The 11,990-nt window shown below is 36.8% G+C and overlaps 2 protein-coding genes across 2 annotated transcripts in view; one reads left to right on the top strand and one right to left on the bottom strand.

The window, feature by feature from the left end:
• The window catches only part of arl10 (ADP-ribosylation factor-like 10), a 339,868-nt gene that overhangs the window by 18,058 nt on the left and 309,820 nt on the right, over window positions 1-11,990 (top strand). The window lies entirely within an intron of this gene.
• Window positions 298-11,346, bottom strand: nop16 (NOP16 nucleolar protein homolog (yeast)). The gene is made up of 5 exons (XM_028812924.2): window positions 11,130-11,346; window positions 8,856-8,964; window positions 6,992-7,064; window positions 5,385-5,491; window positions 298-856 (listed from the first exon to the last, which is right to left on the bottom strand). The coding sequence occupies exons 1-5, from the start codon at window positions 11,234-11,236 to the stop codon at window positions 713-715; spliced, it is 540 nt and encodes a 179-aa protein (XP_028668757.1). The 5' UTR covers window positions 11,237-11,346; the 3' UTR covers window positions 298-712.

Raw genomic sequence — 11,990 nt, 5'->3', positions numbered from 1 at the left:
TGGCTGGGTTCTAGCCCATGGACAGAGAAAAAAGAACAAACACAGCACAAATAATATCCAAGGACATGTACTTGTGTTCAACATCTCTTGTTAGCAACCTTGTTCATTTTATCCTAATTGTCACTACTGTATATACAAACCCTACTCACAGAACCACAGCATTATAAAAAGCACACAGGTTTATCAAAGGATATTTTTTTTTTGTTGTTGTTAAGCTGACCGCGTACATCTTACCAATAACACTGATTTTTCCAGATCCCCTTTACTGACTGCAAAGGAGTAATTCAAACTCCTCAGTTCTGAGTAAAAAAGAAAAATGTTTATTAAAGACAAACATCCAGTATTGATTCAATTCCTCAGAAATACATAAATGGGCACTGTTTGAGATTTAATAGTTGATATTTACAACAGAGGGAAAACTTAAAGCAAATTTACAACAATTTCACCATATACAGGATTCACCTCTTGGAAACTGAACACCAAATGCCATGTTTCTTCATAAGGCAGGCCATATTCTCTGTTGACAGAAAATGGAGACTTTTTGGTTTTTTTTTTTAATTAGCAGCTAGCACTTATGTCTTGCATTTTTTTAAACCCTGAAATGTACAGCGAAAATGTTGCCCTCCAACAATCCATTTGTAAAGGCTGCATAACACGTTCACAAAATGCAGGAGTAAGTCAGCACACTTTTCATCAGAGCTGACAACACAGTCTACGATGTGTCCATTTTCTTGTCTTTCAAGGATGTCATGAAAGCCTCATACTCCTCGGGGTGATAGCGCTTATAAAGCTCCACCTTCCTCCTTATTTGATTGGGTGTGTCCTGGTAATAGTTCTTCTCATCCTTTGCCATTTCCTTCAAAACAGTAACAAGAAAACAGTGTGTTCAGATTAGTTTTCTGGTTTAATTCTGACTACTTGGTTTCAATGAACTTATTCCTTATGCAGGCAGCACACTGCTTCAGATAGAATGTCAATCTTAATGATTATAGTTGCCGATTCTGTTGCCTTGAGGATGTCACATTATATGAGTAGGACTCAAAGGAGATCACAAATTACAGGGCTCTCCATGCAGACCTATAAGCACAGGTTTACATTTCCAAGGTATTGTAAGTTTCACACATTCTGATGGCCAATAACATGCTTGCCTGGAAGCATGAGGACCTGTTTAATGGCTTTCCAGTTATGGCACGTTCAGCCACAATCTCAACCAATTTGTTTTCCCTTTTCAATCCTGTTGCATTATGACAAATGCAAACCAGTCTAAAACACTTGTGTTCCTTCTTTCCTTGGGACCATATTGAACAAAATGTATTTCCGGCTGCGTGTTCACTGGTTGTCAGTTCTTAACGCACACACACACACACACACACACACAAAAGCCTGCCCTAAACAGATGATTTTGCCAGGGTGTGTCACAGACCAATCTGAGTAAGTCATTAGGGATGTGAAACGACACAACTGGTAGTCATGGAAGTGTGCCTTGACTACCACCCCACTCAAGTATTTTAAGATTATGTAAATTACTGAAAATGTTATGTAGTGTGATTGGGTGGGGACTCTACCCGCCCCCATAGATTAAACATCAATTTCTATCTAAAACACATGCACATTAAATACTATATATTATCAAAGCTTCTTGTGCTCACTTAATAACTGAATTAAACATTCTACAATATACATAAAACTTATAAGGGGTTTCATTGGCAGATGGCGAAAACTTTAATTTCTAACCCAAGCTTTTGCTTCACTGGGCATTCCATGTGCATAATTAAAAGCTAACCTTTATTTAGTAAAGCTGACTGCAATAGGCATTTTTTTAATTGAGGTACATTTGATTTTTTTTTTTTAGATTACTTCACCCTATACATCAAAGTCTTACACTTCTCAGTTTTTATATCTTCTAGTAATTGTGGACAAGAAGAGCTATCTACATCTTGGAAAGCTAAAGACAAACAGTTTGTCCCTTTTCCTTTCTTTTCCCCTAATTCTGCTGTGCTACAAAAAAAATCAAAACATCAGGCAGACAAGCCTCCTTTCTGTTTGTGTGGTCCAAAACACATGCATTCCTTCTGTAATTGTTTGAAAGCTCTAACAAACATAAGGGATCAAAGAAGAAGTCTCTAAGATTAAATGATGTAACAACAGGTATGTTACATACTGTTGCCAAGTACAGTGGAACCTTGGGTTACAAACGTCTCGGACCATGTACAAATTGGGTTACGGCCAAACTTTTGCATCTGTTCACGACCACACACTCGGTATACGAACAAGCCAGTTTCCCTTCCGGTTCATACACGCCGATGATTTCTGCACGTGTTCAGTCTCTCCCTGTGCATTCCCTGTGCAGCAAGCGAGAGAGAGAGAGAGAGCGAGAGAAAGAGAGCGTGCGAAAGAGAGAGAGAGAGAGAGAGAGAGAGAGAGAGAGAGAGAGAGAGAGAGAGAGAGAGCTAGCTAGCTGGCTGCGTAAGGCCGAGAACGCAGTTAAAGAATGCACCGGGCTTGTTTTTAAAGAGACTGATTCGAGCATTGTTTTAACCTCGTTGTATTTAATGTGGACTTTTTTCTATTGGATTTTAACCTCCACGTCACTTCTGTTTACAGAGATCGGTTCGTAGCATGCATTGTTGTAATGTTACTTTTATCTGTTCAAGGTTTTCTCAGTGTTATTCAATGTTTTTACATTTAATTTACTATTATGCTGTGCATTCTATGGTATAATTAACTATTTTTGTGCTTAAAAATCTTTAAAAAAAATATATATATATATATATATATTATATATACACATACATACAGTTCGTACGGTTTGGAACGGATTAATTGTATTTACATATAATCGTATGGGGGACATTACTTTGGGTCACGACCAAATCGGGTTATGACCAGAGTTTTGGAACGAATTACAGTCGTGACCCGAGGTTCCACTGTACTACTTGCTCTATTTTGCAAGAATAAAAGCAGTATGCAAACACATTTTTCTTTGTATAGGAGTAGTAATCACATTTGCCTACTTTAACTTTTTGCTAACATTGCAAGGCTCTTTCCAGATCCAAGCCCTCTAGTTAAGTTCTAATTTCATAAGGGCATGACAGAAATAAATCAATTTTTAAAATATAAAACAATGGATCTATATTAATGATTTATGTGACAGCATTAATACAAACACAGACACTTGTCTCAGAAGGCTAAGGTTAGATGATGTACCAGTGAGTGTTATGAATACCATAACTGTATTTTTGCAGAACTAGACTAAGGACTGGGCCAATTTAAATCCACTTCCACTGCTTAGAATAAAAAAAATAATAATATTAAGTGTAATGAACTGACTCAAACATTTTTCTTATTAGCAAATAACTATACTGGAAGTACCGTATATACTCACATATAAGTCAGGTCCTGAAACCCGAAAAATTGTTCATAAAATCAGACCCCGACGCCTATTCAAAAATGCGACACTTAAATTTTATTTTTATATTTTTTAACATCTTCTTGCCTCCTCCAATCTCGCACCAGTTTCTCAGATACATTGAATTTTGTTGCAGCAGCACAGTTACCAATTTTTTTCACTACTTCAACGACATTTAATTTAAAACCAGCTTCATATTTTCTTCTGATCAAATGCTCCATCGTAGGTAAGGGATGCCCTTACGATAAAGGTGTATGAGGGTGTGAGATACAAAAAACACAAATCAGTGTAAACGTTGCTTCGGAATAGTTCGGATATTACCATGTGGTCACATAGGCACGAGAGAGAGGGGTTAGGAGCACCCGCTGATACAGCACATTGCCGCACCCATAGAGAAAAAAGGCCGTGTGCTCCGTGGTTACTCTCTCAGGTGGGCGTTAGCATATCATAATCTCTTGGACCAATAGCATGAGTTTTCTGTAATTGACTTATACGACCAACATTATAAAATATCAGAAATTATACGAAAAAATGAAGTCCCAACTTATCTGCGAGTATATACGGTAATCTTTTTTTATCCAATGTATATAATTTCAACTTTACCTTTAGCTAATAAATTGTAACATACTTCAGAACCAAGCTCCAACGTTTTTTAAAAAAGGCAATACTATTGCATCTTCATACTTGGTTCAAACTGTAATCTGCCTTTATTTGAATATTGTGGTATAGACAGGTTTAGGGCAACACACAACAGCATAAATTCTTTTTCAATAATACTTAATTTCTGAGAAGAGACTTGAAGGGATCTTGGATCATTCATCTATGGACACATTTACCACATTCAATGAAGGTCTATGCACATGCCCTTTTCAAATCAGGTTTATATCAAAGTAATAGGAATGTAATTGTAAAAAATGATTTTGTTTGTAACCACTTATTTTATTTCAAGATGTGTTCAAACCTTTGGCTAGAATATCAGTAATATTAATACTAAGCAGGGTAATGATATCATCTAAAAGAACTAATACAGCTAAACAACTACTCAATATAAATTATACACCACTGTACTTCACATTCAGCACAAGATCCTTTTAAAGTCAAAATAGGAATACATCAAAATGTACTGGTGAAGAGAGGCCAGAGATTTCAGCTTCGATTCTTTCCAAAAAAGAGTATAAATGACATCTGGCAAACTCTAGCTACTTCGGTTTGTTTTTTGCTATTAGTAAGGGCATTATTTCCTTCAAATATTTCCAAATGTCTTTAGGCTTGGACATTTTGTCTAACTGTACAGTGGCACAGTGATCCTAAAATGTAACCAAATATTTCACTTCTTATTCTTGTCTCCCTCAGAGTTTAAGGACAATAACCACTTGTACTCTCTTTCTAGGAAGCTAACCACCATTTTAAAGGTTTTAATCATCCTGAGTATTGCCCTAATCACACTAGTAGGGATATCCATTTTATTCTTGGATTTATTACTGCTTTTTACATTTTTGTTCCTTTTCATATAAGGTGGCAAAATACTAGGATTTTTCTATCTTTATTTTCTATATGCCATATTAAGTTTACTCTTGGTTTCGGTCTTATTTTATTGGAGAAAATAAAAAAATATATATATAAATAATCAAAGCTTTACATTCCAAACACAAGATTAAATGAAGCTCTAAAACATCAAGTTTTATAAAGGATGTTATTTTTACTAAGAAGATGGTGATCTTGCAACTCAAAATCCTGGAAATAGCTTTTAATTCTACAACTAAAAGGCTATTAGATGACTTAAATATTAGATGGATGGTCATGGTATTCTAAACAATACCAATTGAGTGCTGGTTATTCAAAATTTACTGATTGCTCTCACAAAATATGATACAAATCTGAAAGTTAATATTTAAATTTCATTGTCCAACAGTGTATTTAAGCGAGTTAATTCTACTGACAAATTGTATAGTCTGTCAACTTTCATGGTACCTACCTTATAATTTTCTCCATGGTGTTCAATCATATGTCGCACATACTCTTTCATGTCCGTGGACAAGGCGTTTGTCTTTTTTTCTGGAAGACTAGCCTCTGCTTCAAGTTCTAGAAAATTAAAGAGTCAAATTTTGTAGTCTTTTTCAAATTATTAGAAGACTGTTTTAAGCATTTCACAGCACATCTTAGAAGAGCAGAACTGAAAGAATGCAAACTATAATCCTGTACACTGAAAGACCCAGTATTTCAATTAAACAACTGTATATGTATGTACACAACAGATGTTTTATGCACGTCTGTTTTTCTTTCTTGCACCTAACCACATTTGATCCACTTTTAACATTATATCATGTAAAATCACATATACTGTACATATTTGATTACAATCCTTTAAATGAAAGTCATGCTTGCCAGGATACTGTAACATATTTCATTACTAGTAGTAGCAGCCTGTTATACTATTAAAAACAGAAACTTGAAATACACAAATAGGTTGAATTCTTACAGATTTACTAGGATGATTTCATTATATAGATCATTTTGTATATCCATCCATCCATCCATTTTCCAACCTGCTGAATCCGAACACAGGGTCACGGGGGTCTGCTGGAGCCAATCCCAGCCAACACAGGGCACAAGGCAGGAACCAATCCCGGGCAGGGTGCCAACCCACCGCAGGACACACACAAACACATCCACACACTAGGGCCAATTTAGAATCGCCAATCCACCTAACCTGCATGTCTTTGGACTGTGGGAGGAAACCGGAGCGCCCGGAGGAAACCCACGCAGACACGGGGAGAACATGCAAACTCCACGCAGGGAGGACCCGGGAAGCGAACCCAGGTCCCCAGGTCTCCCAATTGCGAGGCAGCAGCGCTACCCACTGCGCCACCGTGCCGCCCATTTTGTACATCTGTAATCTTATTTGTGCTATAAGTCATTTCATAGCAGAGGTAATGTGAGTCAGTAAATTGTTTGGATATTCTGCACTTTCGGTGTACTACAATTGCATTCTCATTGCTTCTTAGCTGTTAAGTGAATGTTGTAAGAGAATAACCTCAACTCACTCAGCCTTGTTTACATTACAGTGCTAACAGTAACTTGAAGAGCAGGATGGAGACTAAGCAAGAGTTCCACATAGTATTATTAGTGGTGTACTGAAGTTGTGGTGAAAACCCTTGTAAGATGTGAAGTCATACATTTTATAATACTATGTAAAAAATGATTCCTAGCTGTTCAATAAAGACTAAACAGACTTTAAATATGTCACTTTTTTTGGGGGGGGGATTCACAATGTTTGTGATGGCCTGTTCTACTTCAAGTGTTCAATATAATTATGCATCCACAAGAGAGTGTTTTATTCCTCTGCCAGAAGCTGCAATGCTTCTCACAAATATCCGACAAATGGAAAACTACAACCTTCACTACCTCCATTCAAAAAACTGAATTAAATGGTCCATCTGTCCATTTTCTACTTAATGTGTAATTGTTAATAAAGCAAACAGTAAAAATTTAACTGACCATGCAGGAATTTTTAATACTGTCAAATAACATAACTTTTTATTTATTTTAAATCAGCTGCTGCAAAAACTGTGAAGGTCTCACCTTTTAATACATGGTGCTTGCTCACTTTGGTCTTTCGTGAAGTACCTGAGCAGTCAACTTCCATATGTGTAACCTGTTGAAAAACAAACAATTTGATGTGTCAGTAAGCAAATACATACTTTATTTACTTGGCAATTAAATGTTAATTTCAGAAGAATCTATTTGGGAGAGGCAAAGAGATGCAATTCTGGTGTTTGCAAGCATGGTATGAGGAATGAGGAAAGACTGTATTAGGTGAACCTTTTCAGTTTAAGCAAACAGATTAAGAAACAATATGCTTAAAACTATGAAGTTCAAAATAAAATCTTCATGGGGACACTGATGGAAAAATTTTTAAACGCAGATTCTGCACAAACTTTAAAAAGTTTTCCTTCACATAGAGGACCACTGACACATTGAGAATGCAGTGTGGGAGGCTAACTAGTGCTTATGAAACACATTTAACTTTTGCCCAAATAACATTTTATATTTTTTCTACTTTTTACAAAAATCTTTGGACAATTTCATATTTTTACCATAAGAAACTAAGTATACTCAACTACAAAAACAACAGTAAAATGGCACTCTGCATTCTGTTTAATGAAACTGCATAATTGCATGAATTGCACATACACATAAGTTCAGAGACATACATTTTAAAAAAGAACAAATAAAGAAATTAGTGGAGTTTCTCTAACAGCTAACTGAGCTTATTGGGTAATGCTGTATATGTAGGCAATACTATCTGTGCAGCCCTTGAAATCTGCAGTGTTGCCCCTTTAAAATAATTAGCATTCCCCACAGGAGGAAAGAGCGAAAGAGAGCGTGAGTGCAACTCTTCATTTTGAGGCACAAGTATGGATATGTACCAGAAAAACAGTTACCCAGATTTCATAAAAATCACTGAGGGTTTTTCTTGCGACCTTTATTTTGCAGTTAAGACCGTGTTTTGTTAGTTTTTTTTTTTTTAAGCTAGTCACTTCAACATTAGTCCAATACAACTTGCCAACCACTTTCCTTTACTGAAATGCAGGTACTGGATGCCCAACATGCTGTCATGTATACATACTGTATGTATACACAAAGGCAGTAGCACAACAAGATTTCAGCAAATAACCTTCAATAAAAGAACAAACATACTTGAACATAATGTCTGAATAATGCAAGGTCAAAATACTCAAAATGTTTAACACAATTCAAAAATTTTGTGATAATCTCCCCAAATCTCCCAATTCGTTACATTTCAGACTTCTATCTGAAATCTGTTTTTATATGTCAAATTGGAGATTGTCTGTTCCCTGCATTGCAGAAAGCATAAGGCCCTGCAGTAGTACTATGGGGAACCTCAAAACTGACCTGTAGTCATTTTAGAGAAATTAACTAATGAGTTTTGTTGGGATTAATGTTTTTTTTTTCTTGCCAACTGTTTTATGTTTTAAATTAAAGCTTGAGAAAAGACCCAAAATGTTTAGATAACTTTAACAACTGCTAGTGCATTGCTAGTGGGGTTAAATGTATCAGTCATAGTGGGATTAAATTAATCTGCCATAAAACTGTTCAATATCATGTTTTGTTTTGCAAAAAGATAACATGTTGATCATCCAGTAAGACTACAATCACTGGTCCAAAATGAAGCTTATTACCCCTGCTTCACATCCCCAAGAAGGCCAATGCACCAAGTGGTGCTGTCAAGGGCAACAAAGTAAAAGCATTCACACACTTGACAAAGACGTTTAAGAGAAACAAACACATTAAAATGAACCAAAATGATCTATACCATATAAAAGGTGTGTTCAAGCACACACTGCTTGCACAAACATGTCAGCTGGATACAACTGCATACCAGCTCTGCCAGTTCCGCAAATTCATAATGTGTATTGCTTACCTTTCGGTTGTGGCAAGGCAAAGATTTGTTAGGGTCAAATGCAAGACCCATGTCTGCTAAGTTTTGAGCAGCAGATTTTCTGTAATTCCAAGCACTTCTTAGCTGCTTACTGTTAAAAAAAATAAAATAATAACTTTTACAGTAGAAAAGACTACAGTATATACTAAGTGTGGCCTTAACTAATTAAATGACAGCTATCATTCCACTGGTCATCTAATAAAATTACAATTCTGTTATCCTAAACAGAACTCCCAATGTGCCCTTCAGCTGTAGAAAATATTTTGGAAAGCTGAATCCTAAAATGTTGAAACAGGTAAGCTGTATTATAAAGTAATACAGTTGCACTTGTTTGCATGACGAAAAGATATTCAGAACTGCCACTTTCAATCATTTTATTTGCAAAGAAAAACAGCTGCCTATTGTTTGAAATGCATCTGTCAATGTGCAAGCTGAAGAAGTAATAATATCACACGTGATCCAAATGGAGCCAAGGTTGCCTGTTGACTTCGGTCACTTTAGTACACACATAAACTTTATCAAATGAGAAAAGGAAAAAAATCTGCAGACTAATGAAGATATTCACAAGTTACAGCTGAATGCTTGAAAAATAAAAATAAATTAGTCATTGATCTTATCACTGTCTTCATCACATGATCCTTGTATGCCAGCAGCTCAGCTTAAGATTTCAAACTACTGCAGAGTGTGGCAAAGGTGGCACAGAAAACCACCAGCACCAAGCTGACTTCTCTTCAAGAAAGACAACACTCACTACCTTAGAAGAACATCTGCCATTCCACACAGCTGCTCTTCTCGCTTCCTCCTTCTGACAAACAGGTCCAGAGCCACTGGCATTTGTAACAGTAGATTCAGGGACAGTTTCTACCCACAAGTCATAAGGTCCCTGAACAGTCAATCCTAAGAATTCACATTCTGTAACATAGCAATCAGTTTTTGTGTATATAGAAATACATAACAATACTTGCAAGTATCAATTCATATACAGTATGTGTGTGTACCTATACATATGTCTATATTTTTACATATACATACCCACACACATACATCAGGGTGGTCCACATATCAATGCAAAGAGTTGGTGTTTGTAGAAGCACAGAAGCATTTTTCCACAAGGCTTATTTTTGTCCATTAGGGATAACATACTTACCTGTGAAATTTCAGCCAGTGAAACAGTTAAAGGTAATTCCTTTCTGAACATTTTATTTGCATTGTTATTATGTACAAGTATATACTCTAGTAAGCAATTTTTAAAAAGAAAAAAAGAAACTGAACGTTCTAGTGGGAGTTTCTACTTTAGCCCTTTTAGATGACACAGTCTCTGTAGAAGCAAAGGAGAAAATAGTGCAAAGCCAGCAGCGTCCACCAGGACCAGGCATTCCTTGATGTCATATGCTGACGAATGACACTTAACAGCAGGAATTGCAGGATCAGACGATCCAACCTTAAATTGTTTTGTGAACTTTTGGCAAGCATGACGATAGTGGACGACGACCTAAAACAGGAATAAGGCTAAGCGAGAACTACAATGACATGCTGACAAAGAACAGAAACGGTGTGTTCTTCAACTGGTTTTAACTACTGCAAGAAATTTCCAACTTCATTGAAGACTGTGCTAATGTTGTAGACGTACAAGAATGGCACAGTTGGCTGGCATTCAGTTCAACTCACATAAAAACTGCCAAACAGAGTGACCTCGAAATGCTGTTTATATTAATCACATCACATTTTTTGTTATAAATATGGTAAAGAATAAAACTAGCCTTGTGAAGAAACTCGAATCTGTTAGTTTTCTGTAGATTATCCACATATTATGGTACTGTATTTTGTCTTCTGTTCTGAGGAGACCTGTAAGTATGAATTTCATTGTACCACACGCACACGACAATAAGCTTGACATGACTGTGGCACGATCTAGCAGCAGTTTTCACAACACATGGTAAAACTGAGAAGACGATCAGAATTTAGTTTTGCATATAACGCTTAACGAAAAATGTACCTGGACCTGAGGATTAACATTCATACAAACTTTGGCTATGTGAGCAGTCACTCCCACACGATGAGCCAGCGATCGGCTCCTACTAAAAGCGAATAGTTTCTAATCGCTCACGAAACGGCAAAAAATTGTAGATTTGAAGGCACAGCTTTGGGGACTTAAAGGACATGGTGCCAGTAAACTGACCGACAAGATGCATTTTGGCAGGGCGCCGCTGTGGATGTGATGCCACGAAGTCGTCATACAGCAGAAACCACACTTACCATTCAATCCTAGGTTTGGCCTGTTTCTTGGCCTTAGTTTTTAATTTCTTCCTATTGGCATTGTAATTGAACTTCTTCCGTTTATTGGCACCTTTAGCCTTGGGCATCCTTAACGTGCGATGTAGATATAATTTGCCAGTTACTACGCGTTTACTCCTAACTCACGTGCACTCAATGTGCCCGGACCTTCCACGTCGATTTCCGGTTCCGTCGCAGATTTTACAGCAAACTGGCGCTCTTTGACGAACGTGGATGCTGCAGTGTGCTATACGTCACGATCAAATCGGCACTGTTGTTTGAGAATAGACGAAAAATATTATTTGAAAGATATGTTTTTTATATTAGCAGGGGTTTGACAGTTTTCCTCCTCTAGTGTGCATTTTGAGTTATATTTTGGGACTCTGTTTATTACGGACCCGTAATCCACAACAGGTACAGTAGCTATAATGTCTGTGAACAAACAGCACATACTCACTTAGCTCACCATGCCAGTTTTTCTAGTCTGCTTTTTATGATGATCAGCCACTTTCAAAACGCATTATATATTTATACAATAACTTTTGTAAATTATACAACATTTTGTAGCTATTACCCAAGCTTAATACATTCAAGCCAGGTTTGTAAAGACCGCAGGTGTCTGTAAGAATGCATCTCCATGTCTGCTCCCTCTGAAGGCAAAAGAGAAGAACCAGTTTAGGGTCCAGGGTTTCATATTTGTCAGGTTTCAGCTCATTTGGACCGGGTCTACTGAGCTGAGATTATTTCATTCTGCATACACCTGCTCAAAGAACAGTGCCCAAGCCATGCTGGGTATATCTAAAGAGTTTGTTGCTAATTTATTGTTTTCACTGTGTACACTGT

The sequence above is a fragment of the Erpetoichthys calabaricus genome, chromosome 11, assembly GCF_900747795.2.
Source record: "Erpetoichthys calabaricus chromosome 11, fErpCal1.3, whole genome shotgun sequence".
Classification (NCBI taxonomy): Eukaryota; Metazoa; Chordata; class Cladistia; order Polypteriformes; family Polypteridae; genus Erpetoichthys; species Erpetoichthys calabaricus.
The sequence above is the reverse complement of the archived record's forward strand: the minus strand, read 5'-3'. Positions and strand labels throughout refer to the sequence as shown.

Bases quoted from the DNA above. Each gene is read 5' to 3' on its own strand.
- nop16 (XM_028812924.2), bottom strand. From the start codon at position 11,236: ATGCCCAAGGCTAAAGGTGCCAATAAACGGAAGAAGTTCAATTACAAT. The intron at 8,965-11,129 runs GTAAGTGTGGTT...TTTTTTTAACAG, and splicing joins GCCAAACCTAGGATTGAATG to TAAGCAGCTAAGAAGTGCTT. The intron at 7,065-8,855 runs GTAAGCAATACA...GTTTTTCAACAG, and splicing joins TGCCTTGCCACAACCGAAAG to GTTACACATATGGAAGTTGA.